Source organism: Botryllus schlosseri, chromosome 8 (genome assembly GCF_051294905.1).
Source record: "Botryllus schlosseri isolate E-star chromosome 8, Bs_hap1, whole genome shotgun sequence".
NCBI lineage: Eukaryota > Metazoa > Chordata > Ascidiacea > Stolidobranchia > Styelidae > Botryllus > Botryllus schlosseri.
Genome location: NC_137243.1, coordinates 13158872 through 13183320, shown reverse-complemented (window position 1 = coordinate 13183320; position 24449 = coordinate 13158872). Strand labels below are relative to the sequence as shown.

The 24449-nt window shown below is 40.4% G+C and overlaps 2 protein-coding genes across 2 annotated transcripts in view; both read left to right on the top strand.

Moving 5' to 3' along the window:
* The window catches only part of LOC145444867 (dihydropyrimidinase-like), a 177442-nt gene that overhangs the window by 150405 nt on the left and 2588 nt on the right, over positions 1 to 24449 (top strand). Inside the window, exons 2-12 of the mRNA XM_080322910.1 lie at positions 17473 to 17614; positions 17686 to 17805; positions 18645 to 18833; positions 19126 to 19305; positions 19953 to 20066; positions 20673 to 20748; positions 20812 to 20968; positions 21035 to 21167; positions 22483 to 22634; positions 23802 to 23960; positions 24022 to 24110. Of these exons, the coding sequence (XP_080179036.1) occupies positions 17504 to 17614; positions 17686 to 17805; positions 18645 to 18833; positions 19126 to 19305; positions 19953 to 20066; positions 20673 to 20748; positions 20812 to 20968; positions 21035 to 21167; positions 22483 to 22634; positions 23802 to 23960; positions 24022 to 24110 (1480 nt within the window). The 5' untranslated portion in view covers positions 17473 to 17503. The remainder of the gene's footprint in view (positions 1 to 17472; positions 17615 to 17685; positions 17806 to 18644; positions 18834 to 19125; positions 19306 to 19952; positions 20067 to 20672; positions 20749 to 20811; positions 20969 to 21034; positions 21168 to 22482; positions 22635 to 23801; positions 23961 to 24021; positions 24111 to 24449) is intronic.
* Positions 5405 to 12657, top strand: LOC145444842 (uncharacterized). Its single transcript, XM_080322870.1, has 3 exons — positions 5405 to 5599; positions 5711 to 5816; positions 12483 to 12657. Exons 1-3 carry the CDS (start codon positions 5437 to 5439, stop codon positions 12619 to 12621), a joined length of 408 nt encoding a protein of 135 aa, XP_080178996.1. The 5' UTR covers positions 5405 to 5436; the 3' UTR covers positions 12622 to 12657.

The window sequence follows — 24449 nt, the reverse complement described above, 5'->3', positions numbered from 1 at the left end:
ACTGGGATATTTCGGAAAAACCCAGATGTGGAGGCGAAATAAACCCAGAAAAACCCAGATCCTATATTTCACACAAAAGTTACGAGATAGCTGTGAAAGTGGAGCCTGATAGCCGTCGAATACACTCATACACTCATTGAAGCCTTTATTATTGAATTTACAACCGTTCATAATACACATTTTGCTTGGTTAACACTGCGAATCGCACAAAAAAAACATGTTGTTTTCCTCTCGACACATCGCAATGATACAATTGCTGGGGCGCAGCGTGAATAGTTGATAGTGTACCGGTACTGATTATATCATCGCGCTGCGAAAGTTCAATGCAATGCCATCCATTCCCTATTTCTAAGGATGATTTCATGTATTTTCAGCGATCTGAACAGATTGAAAGTAGTATTCGATTGATTAATCCTACGACAATCACTTTTATTTGGAATAATCACAGACCAATGTATAGTGGAAATAAATAACTGCCAAATCATGAAATTCAGGGTTAGGGTAAGGGACTTACGGTTAGGGTTCGAATGTGCTGATAACCAATGCCTCTGATTAACTTGCTAGGGGTGTCCAACTAACTAACTCTCTCTCTCTCTCTCTCTGAGTGTCCCTGTTGGAACTATAAATATACTCAGATAACAATAGGATTATATTAGTCGGATCATCACCTGGTCTGTTCATGTGCTTGTGTATACCATACATTTACATAATATTTATCGATACATGCCGAATTGTTTAATAAGTTCACCAAGTGCCGAGTTCGCTACTGGCTATCGTCCTATATGAAGATGACTTTCTGCGATCTGGAAGTTACCATTCAATGAAGCTCCATCGCATCAAGCGGAAGACTCTCATTTTAGTAGTGAAATAGATTCTCAACACTCTGTCGTTACAATAACAGCAAAATCCATCGACTATGGCGAACTGAAGTGCGTGCAGTTTACGATATTGCGACCATACTAATCTAATATTTAATTTTCGAGCGTAAAACTGACCTGGCGAGCTGGATGTTGAAAAAAACCCAGATTTTAAGGATAAAAACCCAGAAACCTAGGTGATGCTCAAAAAACCCAGATCTGGGTGGAAAAACCCAGGAGTGGCATCTCTGCTCGAAAGCTAACAGACGCTCTCATTTAGTTCCCGTTGTTGCCTGCCTCGCCTCTGACGGACCGTTAGTGACGTCATGCTGACGTATTCGACTGCCAGACAAGTACAAAGGAAAGGAGCACTTCTAATCCAAAGTCACTTTGTTCTAATCTACAGTAAGGTTAGCCGAGCCGGAGTTAGTGTAACCGGTTATCGATTTCTGTCTAGTTGTAATACGTAGGCGACTTTAGAATAAAAAATTTGCGTCTATTATTGGGATAAAATATTTATTCTGCGTGATTCATTGACAACTCTAGATACCATAACAATCTAAAACGTTTTCTAGTGTGACCGTATAAAAAATTCAGCGACGTAAATTCGATAGGATTAAATCTGCAATAAGAAGCTAATTTACGTCAAAATAATTATATAATAATTTGTTGTAACGATACGGAGAGGAATCGTTTCATATCTGCTTCCAGTTAAAGTATAATTAGTCGGTTTCATCCGGACTTGCCAAATTTGCCCAGTCGGAGTGGATCGTCACGGGTGTAGTTTATATAGCTCAGTGGTGTAGCCCCATGCGCTAGGGCCAGCTATGCCTACTGAGCTATAGAATAAATTACTCATTTATGAATATAAGGGCCACTGTGATTGTGGCTACGTAGGAGAAACGAAACAACATTTGCAGGACCGCATAAAACAACATGTGCTGTACAAGTACATGTCGGTTTATTAGAACACGCGAATCACGCTCGGTGAAAGAGGCTCACCCTTGACTCATCCCCTGAAACTTGATTCAGAACAGTCAAAGGCCATAAATTCTGCCATTGGCAAACATTTGGTAGATAATTCTGTTTGCGCGACAAATTATCGAGACGACAGATTTCGTGTTGTCGGGAAAGGCCGTTCACAGCACTTTTTCATTTGGGTGCATCGGAGTCGACTTTTATCAAAATACGCCAACCAAGTCTGTGTCTACAGAACGAGTTCGTAGTACCATCTAAAAATACTACGCATGCTTCTTATTTACATGTTGTAGGCCAAAGTGGTTGTCTGATTAAAAAAAACTCCTCGAAGTCGTTTCGGCACCGTCCTCTCTTTTCATTATATCGGGGGAGATAGTGTAGTGTAGTGGTTACGATAAGCGCCCACCAATCTGACGGATCGGGTTCGATTCCCGTCGAAGGTTTATCTGGGCTTCTCTTCCCCCGCCGCTGCTTTTCTTACGGCGACAAAAAATCCCAGTAAAAACCCGACGAAAAAAAGCACTCACAAGGAGTGGAAAGGACTAGTAGAAAGGGCCGCGGCTTCAAAAAAAAGATCAACATCGAAAAAAAAACGAACTGTGACATCGGGCACTCTAGGCCGAGGTGGATGTTAGAGTAAAGGATCGCTACTGATGCGTGTCGTTCGACATCCTCCTATCTGTTCATGACATCGCATTGTGTCTTATCGCATTGTGCCTTTGTGTGTGACTTGTTCAGATGAAAAATATAACCCAACAATGTTTATGTTAATCTTGTAGTGTATTGATTTTGATCAAAATTTTAATAAATTAATGATGATTGATGGTGATAGAAACATCAATCAAAAAGAGCATCTTACAGTTACAGTTGAAGGGTTATAGATTTCCCGTGATAGGGCGTTTTTGCACATAGGTTAGTAATCATATGAAGCCTCGTCAAACTCTACACACGGCATATATTCGAGGACGCAATAACGCGAAATATAGCTTTCACCCAAGGGCCAGGGCCAGAAAAAATGAGGTCATTGAACTTTCTCGGAATCATAATGGCCCACTTCCCGCATTCAAATTCTTGCGATTTTGATGTCATCATGTCTATAGAGACCGCAATATAAGTCATGCATTATGCTTACCCTGATCCGACCACGGTTTAAAACTAATTGAGACTTCTGTTTCTTCCGATTGTCATATCCGGCGATCAAATGACTATATATAAACCAAATTATCATCATATATCTGGGTGCAATGTTTTGCATGACGATATAACATCGCAGCAACGGTATAACATCACAGCAATGCTGATTATCGCTTGAAATCTTCATTGAAACTGAATCTTCTTGAAACCGACCAGCAGAAATTCAAGGCAGGCCTACTCATAATCAGGGCTGAAACAGCGCTTCGTTAGCCCTCACAAAAACGTTGGTCTTGGGTCCCCCATAGGGTGATAAACCAAACCCATAGGGTGAAAAACCAAATTTATTATTGAATAGGGTATATTGTATATATATTATGCTATAATTGTATTATACTCTATCGGATCACGTCATCAGAGAATCACGCAAATTACCAGTAGAGCTAGATGAGGTGTTGTCCTGGAAAATGCAGGGCTCCGTAAATAAAATAAACATATTCGGGCGGACCCGGCTGATCTCATCTGTACCTTCATGTACCAATTTATCGCCTTACTACCGTAAGCATCGAATTTTGCGAGTTGATGAACTATATCGCTTCGAAGTATCAAAACTTGTTCACAAATATTTTTCCAATAGTCTGCCTCCTGTGTTTGATGACTTTTTCATACCTGCGAAAAATGTCCATTATTCCCATCACACGAGATCCTCGTCAAAGGAAAATATCTACTTACCCCCACCCAATAGCAACCTAACTAAGAGATCTATCGACTACTCGGGACCTATCATCTGGAATGCATTACCACCACATATCCGTGAATTACCTTATAATAGATCCAAAAAAGACCTACTTGATCACCTCCTGTCGCTATACTACTAACACTGTTGCCCTACCTCGCCCAAACATTGCTTCATTGATCATTTGCAACCATCGTTTAGTTTTTATTCTATTTTCCTTTTTTAACTAAACATTTTTTACAGCCATACTGTTCAGAGTCAAGTGTACCTGTTTGATGCTGGTGTGATCAGACTAGATGACCTTCACGGTCTTATCGATCATTCCTATCTAATACCGAATATTGTGCATGCATATTTTCTATACCACCATCACTGCCGTTTGTTATGTATTTTGGTTGGATGAAAATAAAGACTCTCTCTCTCTCTCTCACATTGGTAAAATGACTTCGTTATATCATGTTATTTCGTGATCTCCTGTCTGTGATATGAAAATGATATTGAAATCGCCCAAACGTATTTAACTAAAGAAGACGCACACGATTTCAAAATGGTATTTCTGGCAAATAATTTTTCTCTGCGGTTGGCATTTGTCGTTTGGGGTTCAGATTGCCAGGACAGGAACATTTGGCCCCATGCAGCCATTCAGGCATCTATATATGGACAATTAAACATTTATTCTGTATATATATCAAAGTTTTCGGTCAGCATAAGAACAGTCCTTTTCGACCAAGGCTTTCTCTCTGCCGATCGTTCTGGCACACTTTTCGGAGTCGCTTGTTACATATGGCCTAAATCTCCATATTGGTGCGTCGTGACGTAGTAATGGCAGACGCCGAAATGCCCATTTCTATGAATCATGCGTATTTTTTCTTGGGGAAGGGTACCAAATAATCCAGATATTTGGCAACAATAATTTTTTAATAAAGTGTCGTAAATTTAAAAAAAAAAACTGTCAGGCTCATTCACGAAGTAATTTCGGGTCCCCCTTCAACCCCCCTCGGGTTTGGGGTGCGGGAGTTACGGTCCTGCTCATAATGTAATTCCAATCCGATATAACCGTGACAATTTCGAGATATTCGATTAATATTTGTATCAAAATATTACATGAAACAGGAATTTCATTATATTAGAAGAGAAACAACTGTATATATGCGTTATAAAGAGATCTATATGCACATACGCCACTAAATGATGCAGTCAGCACTCCAGATTATCGGACCATAATCCGACATAACGATTGTCACGTGGATGCCCTTTTTCTTTAGGTCGCCTGTCCTACATGTCTCTTATTTACATGAAGCTTCGGGCCAAGGTGACTGTCTGGTTGAAAGACGACTCCACGTCGTTTCGCATGCTTCCAATCTTTTCATTTTATCGGAATCCTGTGGTGTTTTGAATCAATAAACATATAAATATACGAATGCTTGCATATATGGCTTTTAATATGTTGAACATCGTGGCTAAATTGGATAACTCTAATTCCAATTGTGAAATTGTTTAACTACCAGATCCAAATAACGATATCGACTGCCAGTAGAAGCTTCTCTGCTCGTTTACCGCTAAATATTCAGCAGAATTTCTAACGAATCAATGCTAAACGACATCGAACGTCAACTTACCAAATGTAAATAAATAACCGCGACAGAGTGAAAAGAATTGATTGTTACGAAACATAGGAAAGGAAATCCAACAAGTTCACGAATGTCAGTTTAGTATTGAGGTAGGCTACAATTTATGACTATTTGCTTAGTGGGTATAAACGATTCTACCATAGGAAGTAAGTCCCTACAATATAACATGGCGGCGTTTCATTGGGAAGCACGAATGAAGCAAGACATGATAGACAGGAGAGCGATGCGGGCGAAAGTTCAAAGCAATTCCACGATGAATAGCCAAGGTAATATACGCACTATGGGAACAATTTTTGTCATTTATTAGCGAACTCAGTGAGGTAATTGTGCAAAACCATTTTCTATCGAGCTTACTATTCTAATATATCATCATACAGCGTCGACGCCAACCCCGAAGAACCCTTACGATGATGAGAATATACGCGCGATGGCGTCTGAACTGTCAAAGGATTATTCTTCTCCCACCCCAAGTCTAGTTAACAGGTGGGTAAATGGTTAAGAGGTGTCTGCTGTTCACTTCTAAATCGTGTTTATACTAGAGACGTACATGGTGAGGACTTTGGATGTTAACAGGACATGAATCCGACACTTTTCTTTTGAAGGATTGGATTTAGATTCATTACATTTCTGAGTGCCGAATCTGGACAATATTCCTAGCAGAGTTGGATCAATTGTAATTTGTAATTGAGCTGAATGTAATTATTACAATTTTTCATGTAATTGTAATTGAAGCATTTCTATTTTGTGAATTGTATTTGTAATTGTAATTTGATAAAAAATTTGCCAAATTACAATTTCAATTACATTGTTATGGAAACCTGACAATCACAACATAAAATAATCAATCAATCATTTATTCGTCACACCAGTGAAAATCCGGTACGGACCAGGATGACGACGAGGGGCCGCAACCCGCAAGGCCTTAGTACACAGTCGCCTGCCACCTGTAATAGTTAGCCTATTTACATCGGTGTTCTATGCGTGCCGCGTTATAACTAGATAATTCAGCCATGCTAAACTGTTTCCCATACTTAAGTAGCAACAGAAAACTTTGTGAATTACAATATAGGCTAAACTAGTAGATCTCAGTTGTTCTCAAACTGGGGGACGTGCCTCCCTTGGGGGCGGCGTGAAGGCATCTGAAGGGGGGCGCGAAGCTCCTGTAAACTGAAAATTTTTTTCGCGCTTGTCGCGATTCACCTCCATTTCATAGTTATTGCTCTAGTCCGAATTTCATATTGGAGAACTCTCGTAACCTTCCATACCATCTAAACCAGGGGTGTCAAACTCAAATTACGTCGCGGGTCGGATTCAACCCTTCAAATCGCTTGCGGGCCGGAACAGTCGACTGATTCCAAAATATTGCCTCGTGCTCTTGTTTTTCACTTGAAAGCATACATAGCTAATATATGTTCATGGTTTTTTATAAGTAGGCTAACAAGTCGCAACAATGGAATAGGCAAAAATACGATGATTGTCTAGTTCAGTGGTTCTTAACCTTTTTTCCTCCAGCGCCCCCTTTCAAAAATTATCGTGCTCCAGCGCCCGCCAACCGCATATTGTAAGGAATGTAATAAAGACAATGAGTAAGAGGGAGGGCCGTAACAGCACTTCGTCATCCCCCCTAAAATTCATTGCCTTGCGCACCCATAGCGTGATAAACCAAACTTCCGAGGGCTTCGCCCCCAAGAACCCCGTAGCGTGATTTCGATGGTCAGCAAAGTTTGTGTGGCATGGTCGCCCTATATAATGCATGAATGAATAGGTGGTAATTACATATATAAGTCGCTATAAACTTTTTATCCTCTCAGCCCACGTAATCAGATTTACCAGTAGCGCTGATTGAGCTGTTGTATGGGAAGATGGAGGGCACGTAATTAATATTTAAACATATTCGGGCGTGCCCGTAGGTACAATTAATTCGTTACCAGGGCCGTAACAGCACTTCGTCAGTCCCCCCCAAAAAACGTTGGTCTTAGCCCCCCCTCCATCGGGTGATAAACCAAACTTCCGGGGGGCTTCGCCCCCAGACCCCTTTTCGGCTATCCACTATTTGCTGATACTAGTCATCTACATTGGGTGTCCATTTACTGAGCCAGGTATTCCCGCCTAGACGCGCGAAGCGCGAAAAATTTCAATAATTCCTGATTGAATTGGTAGATATGATCGGGAATTGCATGTATATTGATATCAAATTTTATCCTCTCTCTGCTCACGTAAACAAATTTACCGGTAGAGCTGAGTGATGTGTGATTGAAAAGGTAGGACCCCTCAATAATAATTATACATCTTCGGGCGTATACCCGTTGGCAGGAACGAAACGGCACTTCGTCAGGCCCCCCGAAAAAACTTGGGTCTTGGGCTCCCATAGGGTGATAAGCCGACCGCCCCCATCACGTTGTTCGTTTTGCCACGAAATCAGCTGTACTGTTTAGCGAGCCAGTGCGAAGTGCGAAAACTTTCGATAATTCATGATAAAATCGGTCAGTAAGATCGGGAATTGCATACATATTGCTATATTAATTTCTTGTCCTCTCTGATCACGTTACCAGATTTACCGGTAGAGCTGACTGCTGAGTGAGGTGCAATGTTCCGTCTAAGCTGCTCACGTGCGCAGTGCTGACATGGTATCTGTGCACAGAAAATCTACGTTGCGCACAACTAACCCGAAGTTTTGACCCTTTTTCAGTCCTTACGCACTGTTGTCCAAGGGTCTGCGCAGTGAGATTATTACGTGTGCGCAGACTCATCAAAACGTGGAGCGAACAATGTGAGGTGTCTTGGAAACTGTAGGGCCCGTAACTAATAATTAAACATATTCGGGCGGGCGAACCCGTTGGTACGACTTCGTTGCATGATGTTATTTCGTGACCTCCTGTCTGCTATATCAAAAATATAGAATCGCCCAACAGGGATATCGCCCAACAAGAATATCTAGTTTCAGATATCCCTGTCGCCCAATCGTACTAAACTAAAAGACGAACACGATTTCAAATTGGTATTTTTTCACTGGCATATAATTTTTCCCTGCCGGATGGAATTCGTCTTCTGGGGTTCAGATTGCCAACACAGGAATATTCGGTGCCAGTCATTTAGGCGCCCATGGACAATTAAACCTATAGGCAGGGTTGCCATCGACATGGACCCAAAAATAAGGACAGTCGAAAATTAGATTAGCATCAAAAAGCGTTTTTGTGCATACTTTGTAATTATACGAGCCGTGGCATAAGGCATTCCATACTTTTCGCCAGAAACAATATGCTCCAGCAACTCTTTGTTATTTGAAAGTGCTTCATGGATCTCACGACAGCTCAGGTCTAGATTTACCTTTACGCAGCGCCGAAACAGCACTTCGTCAGCCCCCTCCCCAACTCAAAAAACGTTGGTCTTGGGCCACCATAGAGTGATACACCAAACTTCTTCACCTCGTTGTGATTAGAGGCGTCAACCAAGATGAGAAAAGGCCGTGCACCAAGTTTAGACAAAATCATTTTTGAGCGTATGGAGCAAGAACTCCAGTAACAATGCGTGTAGTCTTGGTCCTGACCGAAGGAAACTTCTTTGCGATGTTGGAATCGGGGAATATTGCTTTGAACCATAGCAATGTGCAATCGTTGGTGAGGAATGATTGCTGGTGTTATGGAATGCCCAGACCATCACCAGCAGCTGCCTTGTAATCTGTGATCGTTGGTGCTGAACGACTTGTGAAAAAATTATTCCTCAACTGGCTCGAATTAATCATTATGACACACTTTTTGTGTTTTGGATATCAATGTGAGTTGAATTAGTGGTCTTTCCTATGGCCTCCAGGTTAATGTCACAATTGCAGATATTGCAATGTGCGAAACACTCGCTTTTGAATTCTCTCTCATATAATCGTCACGAAAAATGTTTTTGCGCCTGCTCATTTTAACTAATCAGATTTAGCCTTAAAACTATATGTGCAATATAATTTAGATAAAGTTATCATAATTGAATAGTAGGCTATATTCATATTGAAATATACCCGAATATTTTCGGCTGACACTCGTCAGGGGTAATCGTCAGCAACTAGTAGAGAATTGGAAGGAACATAGTATATCAACAATTGTATCACAAAATACAAATAAATTTATCAATGATTTATGGCTTTACTACTTTTTAACCCAAGTGTCGGCTGCACTGCGCCTTTTTTTACTGCGCAGTAAATGTTGCCTTCCTCACAGCTTATTCTACTGTAGACTAAACAGCAGCAACCTGGTACTGCTGTTTACTGCTAAAATGACGTCCGCTGCGGTAGCTTGGTACAGACGAAACTGCTAGTGCTATATCACTGCCCTAGCTTCACCACTTCGAAGTCAAATCTTATATTGTGGACGTCACGGGAGTTCCTTTCATTTATGATGTCATAGAATCTCGACGCAAAAGCATAATTTTAGAATATTATGCAACACAGATACCAGAGGAAAACGATCGAAGTTCTGTAGTGGTTGAAAATAAGACAAAATAAGGACGCAAGTCGAAAATAAGGACATTTCTTAGAAATAAGGACAGATGAGTTTTCTAAGACGTGGACCTTCAAAATAAGGACAAATCTTAGAAATAAGGACGGTATGGCAACCCTGCCTATAGGTCTTTTGTAGGCTATATATAACGAAGTTTTCAGTGTTCATTTTCTCTGAATACTCATTAAGGATATGTCCTACCACCACATCATCTACTGCGAAGCCATTTTTCTCCAGCGCCCCCCATGCCGCCCCCCTGAGCCCAGCGCCCCCCATATCGCCCCCTGAGCGTTTCCGCCCCCTTTCAAAATCGCCAGCGCCCCCTGGGGGGCGCTGGAGGCAAGGTCAAGAACCACTGGTCTAGTTGAATATAATTAAAAACTGCTAAAACAGTGGCGTTAACGACGATGTAAGTTGCCATATCGTAATCTGGTGTTAGCCCTGCTTATACGCGTTGTGAGGAATGCAATTTAATTGGAAAGCGACCTTTGGAATTTGGTCCAGATTCTCGCATGCTGGGGATTTATTGGCTCGGAAACGACATCCACTGCGAGCACTGCGAGCAATCATAAATTTCTGCAACTAATATATTTTCAACGTAAACTGCATATAACGGCTCCGCATTGGCGTTTTCGCTTCTGTGAACAACTTCTTTTTGTTCCATATTTGTATAAAACTCTGAACTTAGTCTGCAGTTTTTGCCTTCTTTATATTGGATGACGATTTCACAGACTGCTTACTAGTGGTAACTAGGCTGAAACCAAAGCGTCTTTGTGGGGGTTATAATGGGGCTTATGAGCACGGAAGTATTTCCTGCAAAATATTTCAACATTTGTTGCAAATGTGCTGGAAAATATAAGAATTTTTTCAATCTACTAAGAATTGCTTCGCGGGCCGGATGAAATAGTCTGGCGGGCCGGATGCGGCCCGTATGTTTGACACCCCTGATCTAAACTATCTGCAAGGATTGCTATAGTTTCATTGTGTGATAAGACGATAAGGGGGGCACGAAGTATTTCACTGTCATAAAGAGGGGCGTGCCTAAAAAAGTTAAAGAACCAGTGGGCTAAACTAAATCTTAATATTTCAAAAATGGATGAACAGTTGAACAGCCAATAAACTCTTCTGGAACCTGTGCGGAACCATTTCCTACGCCACAGTCAGAGTTTTTTTTAAATCTCTGACCAGTACCGATGGCTTGCTGCAACAATTGCAAAAAGAAATTCAAGTTTCCAACCATTAAGGCTTTATCAAACTTGATCACGCATTTCTAGAGATGTTATCCCAATCTTGGCCAAATTTACTGGGGCCAGAAGCTTTTCGCACCCTAATGTTTCATCAAATGCAATCTAGCATAGTTTCCGAGCAAGTGAAAATGTAAATGCGAACCAACATGCTGTAATTCGTAGTTATCAGGAGTTTCTTTCCTTTTGCATTTATTTTAATTGTACACACCTTTATCGGTATCATCCTTATCGCTGACGCCTTACCAATTACATTTCATTATCCTCACTCAGCTCTGAGTAGCCTAATCGTTTGATTGCATTTCATTAACTGTCCTGTAGCCTATTCGCTGTTAGTCGCTCAAACTTTTGGTTGTTGACAGTCGCTTGAAACATTTTTCTGTGTTTGTAGTTTTCAGTACTCGTGATTAGGAATAGTTCGAATACGGTCGAGTTTTTTTTAAATAAAGGGTATTCTACGTATCATGTATGAAACATGAATAGCTTAAGATTGTTGCAAATTACGTCGCTACTGTCGTCAAAGAACACCTCTCTACCGAGTCAATTACATGTTTAACAGTAATTGTAATTGTATTTAATTACATGTTTACCAGTAATTGTAATTTGATATTTTTAGCATTGAGTAATTGTAATGTAATTGAAACATGCAAGGAAGTAATTGAACTGAATTATTGTAATTGATCCAACTCTGATTCCTAGTGCACGAAAGTTGCTTTCTGTTGGTTGACTTCGATGTTTTGTGTGAACTTTGACTCGGTTGGTTTCTGCACTGTACCACAATTTCGAAGAATCATCAATAGCAGAGTTCAATGCGTGGTCGTTGGTCGAGGTTTAATGGAAAACGTCGACGACATATGGGCAGGTCACCCGTGAGCAGATTATTTGTATATATCCGAAATGCAACGGTGAAGAGAGAAACGGGCTCCGGATTCGATTTTATCGATCAACATTGGACCCGGATCGTAAAATCCACTTTATACATAGAGCGCCACAACATAAGATAAGCCCATTGTATGAGATCTGGTGAAGAGGACGACAGTACCCACTAGAATCATATCTCCACCTAATCGGACACTTGGTAGCTTGTTAAAAGTTCTTATCCGTGAAGAAATATGACCGACCGGTGTATGCCACCATTCGTTATCACTTTCCATACACAATTGACGATCAGAGTTCGCAAGATCCAAATAAGTCATGTCGTCTCGAGAAAAAAGGTACGCCGTGTCAAACAACTATAATTAATATACTGTTGTTTTAGTACTAATGCTGTTTCGACAACTCGGGTCATTTTATACACCAGGCCGACACCATCCAAGGCTCACTGTCGACTTTTATAAGACTAATGAATAGAACTGGTCGCAGTATACATAACGGCGGTGTTGTGATTTGTACCATTAACTCAATTATGCGTATACATTCAGATCGATCGTTAAAATCGCGACGTCGCAAAGCCGAGAAGGAAGTGCAAAAAGCACCGAAGAGGAAGAGATGAGCGAAGATCAGACAAAGTCACAGACCGTAAATCGATATTCGTCCGTCGATTACATGCAACAATATTGAATCCGGAAATACGTCGGAACATATTTAGTGAATCAATCGGTCGAATTATCCGAAACGGTTAAGAGTACAGCGCCGTGGAAATCAACAGCCGGGGAATTGAGTCGGTTGCATCGTAAAATAGGCCGCTATGCGAAACAGGTAGAATCCACATGGCTAAAGACCGTTTTCGCCAAAACCACTGAGAGCATACTAGCAATAGACCAGTAAAAACGAAATTGCTACAGCAACAAGTACGCCAGGGACATTGGAATAGCTCCATGATTGTTGTACACTAAGCGACAATCATAACCTGGACCCTTCGCTTTCAACGCACATGGCACATCGGTTGCAATGAAGTAATGTACTCGATAAAATATATGTAAAAAAACAGCAAATAAACAAGGCTTGAATAGCAACATAAAATTAAAATATAAACAATAAATTCCTAATACGATTGAAAATAGCCATGGGAAATAAGCACGGAAAAGCAATAAGTTAGGGATTTTTCCATAATCAGTTGAGAAAATTCAATCCAGCAAGGATGCGCGCAAATCCGCAAGACACTATGGGATTCGCACAATATCGTAGGTGAACCTCAAAGCGACGTAATGCACCCGGTGCTTCATAGATTGCTCACATAGGCACCTACAGGTGGCTACCACGTACCCGGCGATAAAGCACCTGTTATTAAAAGCGATTGATTGAGGCAAGTATTATGGTAACGCATAATTATAAAACATTTCTTCGAACAACAAAATTGCATCGTCGTGATTACATTCAGAGGAGAGTCACAATGTATCGATATGCCAGTAATTAAGCACTCACAATGTTGAAGTGAGGCGTGTTGAGTCGTAAAACCGTGGGATTACAGAGCTTACGCGAAGCAAGTGTCTCGTACTTTGGGCAGATGTGCACGTAAACGACAATGCATAGTTATCAGAAAGGGTGGCCGAGCTTTGGAGAGGGGTGGGGCCCCGTACTTTTGTTGAACACATTTGGTGGTTTTGCGCTGCCTGGCGATAGAACTATAACTCTCGAATAAACGATGTGCAATTGCGCATTCATCAAATAAGTCTCTCTGGCAGAGGAGGTTGCATAACCGTCATCATGTCGTCCATTCGCACGCCGCCTGTCTTCTCATTGTCTGCTGGGCTGTATTTTCCTTCCAAGGCCCGTTTCTTCTTGACTTTCCTTACGCAGCAAAACGCCAATAACGCAATTAAAATTATTAATACCACGCCGCCGCAAACGGCCGCTATAATGATGATTTGTTCTTGAGTTAGTCCATCATTAGGGGCTGTGGTCTCGGGTGATATTGTTGACTCGTCCCCGCTGGTTTCTTGACTGGCTGTACTGGTACTCATGGTATATATGATATATTGGGAGCACGTAATACGCTTCGACCATAGGCACAGTAACGCATAGATAAAACCTGTTCAAAACATCATACTGAGACATAGACGTACGTATTCATCGGTCGTATAGAAAACGCGACACGTGAACCACACCATAATAACATATTTCAACAAAGATGAACGGACGTAGCCAACTAACAACGAACAACAGATTTACGTACTTAGAAGTATCAAGAAACTGGAGTAACCTAGATCGCCGAGAGCAGATATCACGATGCGAGGATTAAGAGTCACATTTAGAATCTCAACTTCATTAGTGATGATAATCGGATTTATGGTGATCAACGGCAGGTTTCACCCAGTAATCCTAATCGATAGGGCAATCGCGGCTGGAAAGCTTTGTAACACGGTAAAGAAAAGAAACAAAAGTGCCAAGTTTAATCACCTACTGCTGTCCAGTCCCGATGATCTAATTAATTTCACGAGCTGTAAAATGGTATCAGAAAGCTAAGAGGCTGAATAAGCGGCTTAGTACAATACACAGACGAGTTTACTTGGGCATGGGCACTGGCCGTGATCGCAGCGATGTCCTTCCTATCTCCGTGCCTCCAATATAAGCTAGAAGTTACCGCAAACTGGTAAGAACTTATATATAACTCGCGAACCACGATACATATACGATGTGAAAAACACCGCAGAGATTTTGCTACTCAACTTATGACTGCCAATAACAAACTGTCCAGGATACGACTGTAGTCGGACAAACAATCTCCTTGCTCTGTTTGTAAGCCATAAACTTCACCTCTTTCATCTGGTGACATGTCTGTAAAGTATCACACTGTAACGACCGTATGATATCTTACTTTCACATTTTCTGGCAACATAAATCCGATTTTGCTGTTCCATTCGAACATCATCGACAAATTCGTGAAGTGCGATATGCTTATGAAGATCCGGGAAGAAATTACCATCGCCCTACAGCAGTTCTAACAGCACATTTACGTTCGTATACAACAACGCATCTATACTTCGTATACAAACTGCCTTGGGCGGCGTCTACGCCACTCACAGTCAGGTGAGCGAGAAAGCAAACTCCGACAAGCCTGACTGAACCCCAGGCATTCCAAGTTTTATCTATAAAGAACAAAAAGGAAGAGAGCTCTTCAACTGACTTATATAGATCAGCCACTGACCAGCGATGGTTTGTCAAACCATCGCACATTACATCATCAGATCACTGCGCAAGTTAAACCTACGAAATGTGGATACACTAAAACAGATGGCGTAACGCAGATGAACACTCGCTGATTAATCCATCGATAACCTATCAAGTACGGTAAAATGTCGCTCATGTTCGGCATATGAGTTTTACAACAGCTCATGCCTGACTTCTCTTACCAAATAAGCTATAGCATTCTGAAATAATAACGCACTGCTGCTTCTGATGAAACGAAACAAAGCCCGATACGCGGTCCGTAGCGATTTGAACCTGCCTGAATGACTCGCGAAGATGACAAAGCATGAAAGACAAGTACCATAATCGATTATTCTATTATTTCGAAATAAACAAGTATTATGGGCTTAATTTCGTCATCGACCCCGCTTGTTGAAGAAATCGTAAAATTCGCACGGAAACGCGTATTCGATGATGAATTTTTTCTTTGGTGCAATTTCTCACAAAACTAACACGACAGAATATGAGCTTATGATTTGACCATAGTCATTTGACTAGCTCGAACTGATACAAGGAGAAAATAGCTGTGTACCATTGAGAGTTTCAGTACTCATCGAGAGTGTGGAAGCATAGCAATTTACAACGTTGTAAATTCCTATGGTGGAAGAATGCGTGTCACACTGCCACATGCGTCAGAGACTCGTTCATTCAACGAATCAATGTACTTTTAAAAGATGCCAAACTTATTACACCGACAGATAGACAGACAGTTTCATTAACGAAAATAGAGGGCCTACATTTGAAAAAGAGTGTTAAAATTCAACGCAGCAATATGATTGCTGGAGTGCACACTGTGAGTGCACACTGCACAGCGATACTTTGACATATGCCGTCCAACCACCACAACAACTCAGGTAAACATCGGTAAAACCACGACTCATTATTGACCAAAGCCACTTAGACAACTGACTATGACCTTCTCACCTTTTGCTGCATATCCCAAATATCATATGATCGACCGAAAAGATCATCGCTCCATCAAATATGCCGGACCTGATGTGTGGAACAGTATCCCGCCGGCCATCCGACAGTCGACGAGCATGTCCACATTCAAGTCGAAATACAAGCAATTACTACTAAATAAATACAGTCCATCTTCAAGATTACCGGACCACGACTGACCTATCGATCTCGCTTCCCATGACATGCCGCCCTATTTCTTGTCGCATTCTTTTTCTATACTATCTTCTTTACCTTCATTCAGTGTGCATGCCTCCTCTTTACATCGCCTAGGCCAAGGTGGGTGTCAGATTCCATAGACTACTCCTTGTCGCTTCGACATCTTCCTGTCTTAATTTTCATTGTATCGCATTTTTTGTGGTGTATTGAACTGATAAAATTGCTAATAAACCAATGATGATGATGATCCCCATTCCATGGCATTATGATTTGTATCTCGTTCTGTGACCACTGACCAATAAAAAATAACATAAAACTTCGGGCATCAATTCCTTGATAACTGTTGATGCGATTCTTCTTATGCTCTGTTGATATATCTATAGATTACTAACCCACCGTAGGTTAGTAATCTATAATATATGTCACTGAGTTCTGCAACATTATCTCTTGCTCTCTCTCCGGCTTTACATTTCATCTCGTCTAATCTTTCTATACTTGTAAAATGATGAAATTAAACGACCGGTGATAAGAAAATAACTAATCGATGGACACTTGCCGAGGTCCATTTCCCTTTCTCTGTCTATATGTTTATGTAGCTGTTTATATAGCTCAGTGGTCTATATGCCGTTTTTCCTGACAAGTGAGTACCGCAACGGTAGATGGAACCGGAGCACTGAGCTATATAAACCGGAGGGAGTTTTCATGCTGACTGCTGACGTCAGTGAGTAGTGACGATTTGGGCACCTGCTGCGATTGCAAGTGGACCTACAGTCCTACACCCTGCTGCAACCCAAGTCGGCAATCTTGCAGCATGCAGTGCAGTCCGTTGCAGTCGTAGGATTAGCGGTAAAGGCGGATAAACTAGCAACGCATTATTCGTGCAGTTAGTTACCGTATTTCGGCTAAATACTCTCCAAGGAAAACTAGAGTAACATATTCATCACACATCATTTCGATATTCAAAGGTTCTCACACAACATGCATCATCAAGTGAAGCGCTAAACCATTAAAAGATAAATGTCAATGAGTAGCAGACAGATTTTCAGAAGAATAAGAACAATTGAATTAACTATAGCTTGAAATGTAATGCAAACTACTTCCAAATGCTGTGTGGTTCTTGAGCGTTAGCATTTAAGTATATGTGCAAAATTTTTGTCAATATAGTGTTTTAGTATTTCAATGTCCTACTGATATCATGTCTGGCGGATCTTCTCAATCTCGACTCTTGGTGAAAGGCGGAAAAATCGTGAATGCTGATCAATCTTTCGTTGGAGATGTTTACATTGAAGATGGAATAATCAAACAGGTACGAATATTTCATAATCATAATGTCTGCGTTTAGTGGAAATAATGGTGCCAATTGTAATTATTGTGTAGGTAGGAAAAGACCTAGCAATCCCTGGCGGCGCGAGAGTTTACGATGCATCTGGAAAGCTTGTCATGCCTGGTGGAATCGACACTCATACTCATATGCAATTGCCATTCATGGGAACTCAGGTGATGTTATGTGCTCTACCATTGTTATAGTATTTATCGATTAACTACCTATGAAACTATAAGTATCTAATGAAACTTCTGTTTTTATTTCATTCAATATCCCCCTTTATGTTGCAATAAAACTTGTGTTAGGTCGGCAATGTTGACTGCGTATAGTCGATATGTTTCCACGTCTTGCAATTCTAGTCCCTCAACAACCTTCCCATTTACTTCGTCAACAATCTCAATAGTCCTATAATCAGTTGATTGGGATTGTGACCTATTTTCTCATATGTCAAGCACGCTCAGCTGCTCACCAATGGGAATAAGTTTCGTCCACTGTTTGTGTATATATGTGATACCGGTAGTGGTTTGGATGTAGTATTGTAAATAGTCACATCGGTGTAATTTAGTTTGTTTTGGAATAAAACATTTGATATTTGCTCAATCGCAGGTGTGCACCTGTGTTTAATGCTAGAAGGGTCAGACTACTTATGTGTAATTGTATATGTATATTAGGGCTGTTCAAAAATAACCTTTTTTCCTGAATCTTGTTGGTTACGTGACTCCGCTTCTACGGCTTGGAATTGAGTCAAATTTGTTTTGCATAGTTTTTAAAGACAGCCCAACAATTTTATGGGGTTGGCAGAAAAATTTAAAAAGAAAATTTTTTTGCGTTTTTGGGCAAATTAAAAATTTTCAAACTCTACGAAATCCGCGAATGTTGGTTGGAATGAATTCAAATTTGGTGTGCGTCGTTTTTTAAGGCAACCTAACAATTTAATCACGTAACCAACAAGATTCAGGAAAAAAGGTTATTTTTGAACAGCCCTAATGTATATGTATCGATTTTGATGTAGGCCATTGATGATTTCTACACTGGGACAAAAGCTGCTCTCGCCGGCGGAACTACCATGATCCTTGATTTTGTGTTGGATCAAAAGAATGTATCTTTGATCGAAGCTTACCATAAATGGAGAGGTTGGGCAGATCCTAAGGTCTGCTGTGACTATTCTTTCCATGTTGGTGTCACTTGGTGGAGCGAGCAGGTACGTACGGTGTAGAAAAGACTGCAATGATGCTGCTAGTCTTGAAAATTTTTGTTGGTCTTCTACTGTGCTACCAGGCTCTGGAATCTTGATCTAATCAACTCTAATTACCTTTGAGTATCCAGTATTAATTCTATTACAGTAGGTATTGGGAAAATATTATTTTCACAATAGGCATATACAGCAAAATAGTGCACTGAAGCCAGCATAATATTGCTCATTTTGAAATTCCTCAGAATGCCGCGTCTAAATTGAAAATGGTACTGATGCCTGGAATATTTCTGTGTTGCAGGTTAAACAAGAGATGGAGACCCTAACGAGAGAGCACGGAGTGAACTCGTTCAAAGTGTTTATGGCTTACAAAGACGTGTTCATGCTTCGTGACTGTGATCTTTACGAGGTCTTTCAAAACTGCAGGAATATCGGAGGCCTGGCACAAAGTCACTGTGAGAATGGAGATGTGATTGCTCATGTGAGTTTGATGAAACTGTAGCAATGTTTAACTACTGTAGATCTGTAATGACGAACTGTTCATTGAAATATATACTGGTATACCAGTAGCCTATGTATAATCATTTCAACTGAATTCTGATTTATTATGCTATTTTTGATTACCAAGGCCAAAGCAGGATTTGATTCGAGTGACTTCAACTCATTTTCACTCCTATCTTTTCATTGTATCGCAATTTTGGGGAGATAACAAACTAGAATTATGGAAAGTGGGAGTTGATGAACAATTATGAAGACTGAAGAGCTGTCATGATTAGATTTCTTCTGCTATTGTGCAATGTCAAATTAATGCAACTCATAGCATTGCCTATGTGTGTTTATTCTAGTCTTGCGTTAATGATAATAATTCAAGATATCAGGCTTGTTTTGTTCATAATTACGCTCAAATATATGTCCATTAGTTGATCATTTGTAATGACATTCTGATTTAACTCGAGGAGTTGAGTTCGTTGGGCTATAGAGGAAGTTTTGCATTGTTTTCTTTGAAAATACCACTCACAACTCTTTCCGTCTTCATCATAACTATAACACTATAACAGTTGAGAAAATTCAAACTAGAAAATGTTCAAACTGTACTAATGGAGATGGTCGTGTTATTTATTTTTTCAGGAGTCGAAACGAATGCTGAATTTGGGCATTACTGGACCAGAAGGTCACTCATTGTGCAGACCAGAGGATGTGGAGACCGAAAGTGTGCAGAGAGCGATCATGATTGCCAATCGGGTTGGTAGATTGTCAGCCTGCTGTACTCTATAGAATCGTTACCAACGTCTATGGGATGACCATTTTCAATTTACCGGAGTGCGTATTATAGTGATAAAGCGATACATGATAACTTCATTTCATGTGTTTAATCAATATTTCTATGAAAGATTGACACAATATCCTGTTCATTTTACTAATTATTACAAAATAGATTCTGAAACTGCACCGTGATATGAAACTATGATATGGTGGTGATTTTAGTGACAAAACGACTCATGCAGACTTAATGATCAAAATATTGAAAATATATGAAGTTTGAAGAGCTTCTTGATGGTGCAAAAATATATAGTTGAATAGTATATTCGGGTTTTTTCAATATGCATTGAATATATTATTGAATTGTATATGCTATTTCCTAGAAGCCTCCAAAAGTTTAACTTCTAAGCCAGCCAACTTACTTTGATAAAAGCTACCTGAGAAAGTTGTTTTTGCTGAAATGAGCCGATATTCCACTGTCGGCCAATATTTTGATTGATACTGAGGATCTACCTCAATATAAACACCACCGGCTATTGGCTGATCGCCAACCAATTGCCAAATATTACGCAATGACACCTTCTACAGGTCAACTGCCCACTGTACGTAGTTCACGTCATGAGCAAGTCTTCTGCAGATGTGATTTCAAAATCGAGAAAGGAAGGTAGCCTATGCTGGCCTGACCATTGTCAGTACGATTTTGATACGAATTGAGGTTTGATTTCAGGTAAAATTGTCTTCGGAGAGCCAATCGCCGCGTGCCTTGGTACAGATGGCACCAATCATTGGCACAAGTGCTGGCGGCACGCCGCAGGTCACGTGATGGGCCCTCCGCTACGCGAAGACCCAACCACACCGGGATATCTGATGGGTCTCTTGGCCAAGTAAATTGCACGATGCGCTTGTTCGTTGCGGTATCGCCATATCTCATGCGTGTAATTTTGTCTCAGTGGTGATTTGGAATGTACTGGCACAGACAATTGCACGTTCAATGCAAATCAGAAAGCTCTTGGAAAAGATGACTTCACCCGAATTCCCAATGGAGTTAACGGTGTGGAGGATAGAATGTCCGTTATCTGGGAGGTAATGCAATTTTATCCTCGCATATGGATTGTGTTTCCGAATTTTTTTGGTTTACTCAATTATTTATAGGCGTGAAGCTTTCTTGGGATTCTTGTGAAAGTAGCATTGGAGACAAATTGATGCACTATGCATTCCATTAGCGTAACCGTAAACTGGGATTGGTTTTGGCCTTTGAACTTTTGCGAAGGTGAAACATGTTAGTTTCATTCCTACATCAACACAGATGGTGTTTCTCCATAACTTCGCATGCCCACATACCATGAGTCTGATATTTTAAACGCTCGAATTCGTTAATACAGGCGTTGAACTCGAAATTTTATGTGGCCTGTAAATATTTGTGTTGGGATCAAGTCACTATCTTTGAGTCATCCCGAGTCGTTGCACATTTTGACTCAAGTCAAGTCGATCGAATTTCGAAGACGACTAAAGTCACAATTCAAGTCAAATTGAATTTTGGAAGTATGAGGAATGATTCAAAGTCATTGCAATTTGTTAGCTGTTTTAAACACAGATTGATTCGGCATTTATGCTGAATCAAATAACGAATATAAAGTTAAATGTACATTCAAAAAGGCGTTCTATCGCTCACGCATAGGTCGAACTGCTAATAAAATACGCGAGTAGCACTATAGCTTCAGATCCAGTCTGTAGTTATCAGCTCCAATAGATGATCGAATGCGCAACCTCGAGAAGTTTGAAGTTGATGCAACACAGTGAATACATTCCCCATCTACACATAGGTGAGATCAAAGTAGACCTTGCCCTTGTTGATGAGTAATATAAATGCATAGACTACAATTGCTCGATTTAAATCATGCAAGGTGGCTGGTAAAGGTGAGTACTGTGCAGTGTCAGCACTGAGCAGTCTAAGGGACAGAGATACATTGCTATTTGATTAATATACTAACAGTACAACAACATAAGATGTAAGCTCCGATCATGTAGTTGGTGATGAAACAGTTGGGCTGAATCGCGAACAATCCGAACGTACACAAGATACAGCGATTTATAGTCGACACCGATTACTTGATGACTTGAAATTGACTTGTAAATTTGTCAATCGACATTTTGAGACGCTGAGTGAAGTCAAGTCATTTGTCCAAGGTGACTCAAGTCAATTCATAACTCTTAGTCATCCCAACACTGGTAAATATGAGAAAACATACAATTCAAATTCAATAGCCTGCAGAAGCGCAATTACTAAAACTATGTATTAAAATTCACCAGCACAGCGTCTTCTAACCAAGAGTGCACGTTTCAATATTGCAAGAAATAGCAATACGACCAAGTGTGCGACGATGAAATATTTTCACAGAAAGGTGTGGCAACCGGCAAAATGGATGAAAATCGCTTTGTCGCTGCGACAAGCACAAATGCCGCCAAAGTCTTCAACCTCTATCCACGCAAAGGAGTCATAGCTGTCGGATCTGACGCGGACATTGTGGTGTGGGATCCCGAAGCCACAAGGTACGAGTAACCAGATGGTGATGTTACCCAAATGGTTCTACACGTAAAAGTAGCATTGTTGGGTCATCACCGTTATTAGATGAAGTTATTGAGTTGAAATATGGGGTGCTTCATCTCCATTACAGACCGAAACTATTTGGTAATTTTGAAAAGTTGCCATGTGTCCGGGGCAACAGGATTGACTGCAATCATCACAGACCACGACTCCCACTACAATTTATATGCGATAACGAAGGCAGAGTGATTTTAGTTATTGTGGTTTGATCGAATACAAAAGTGTTTGCTGTTCCGGATATAGTCGGCGGTCACAGCATAAAATCCCTTTTCGGTCAATGACTTTTTATTTGACAAAATTTCATAACTATCGAGGAAGTTCTCCAAGTCCAGACAGACCACTTTGATGCCTCTCACACAGGTGTGGAGAGGTAATCATGTAAGTAGAGGTAATCATGTAAATTTCTACTCAATTAGAAGTAGAAGTGTCATTTTCCTAGACATGTAAAATTACTTCGAGTGAAAGTAAAAAGAAAAATTTACTCCAGCAGTTCGGGTTTCGTCGAGGAGGGCGCGTTGTCGGGACGAATGCCAAACTACTAATAATACCACGGAAAAGTGAAATTTTAAGAATAATATTCACTATTCAGTTCTGTCCAGATGTGATGGAAATTTCACACAAAAGTAGTTTTCAAAACTGAAGGGTACATTAATAACAAAATAGATTAAGTATGTAAAAAATACCTCAAAACAAAAACACATACACAAAAGTATTTGTGTAAATGACTGTATAATGGTACAGAAGGGTGCCAGCGATATGATCCTTAGATCTTCACGTCAAACCAGAAACCTGGAGATTATACGCAGTAGATACACTCGTACTTACTATTTATATAGTGTTATCTAAAAACGAAAGAAAGAACCCAGTGGATGACTTGTGCAATAGTAAATGGGGAATAGGCTGCATTGAATTAGTATTTACTTAGGAGTAAGTCAAGGAACTTGGCTTAAATGACGGAAAACTCATACTTTACAGTCGCAGGGGCAATTTGTATTGATCTAAAAACAAAATTGTGCAGGTCGCTAACACATACTTGACCACGCTGAAAAAGCACTGACCACATCTGGAAATGGTGGTGGTTCTGACTAATGGTTTGATTTGTAAATTTTCAGAACCATATCAGCCAAGACGCACCACCAGGCAGTCGACTTCAATATCTTCGAGGGAATGGTGTGTCACGGTGTGACTGTATGTACAATCAGCCGTGGAAAGATTGTTTACGAAGAGGGAAGATTCAATGTCGCCGCCGGCGATGGCAAGTTCATTCCGAGGTTTGCTAAAATCGAATTTGAGAATAACACTTGATTTGCGAGATATTCTATGATCTGATAGAAAACCGTTTTCTCCCTACGTGTACAACAAGATACTGAAGAGAAAGGAGACTTTTGATCCGGTCAAAGTTGAAAGAGAGCCATACACTGGTAAATTCCTCTTTCATGCATGTAATATCCGATCAGCTTACTCGCATTTTCAAAAGAACGACGTATCAATTGTCCATACATGTAATTTGGCAACCTGATAAGGTAAAGCGTGTTGTAGAAATTTAGACTCAGAGGGGGTCAAAATAGTCAGGTTTGGTACTCCTTTATGTAGAAGTATCACTGTGAATTTCTGCTCTATTACTAGTGAAAAAGTAGTGATTTCCAAGATATGTCGAATGGAAGTAGAAATCGAAGGTACGAAAAGTACTCGAGTATTAGTTTTGAAGGTAGATTTGGTCGCCAATCTGCATTATTTTAGCAGTTAAGTACTTTTAAAAT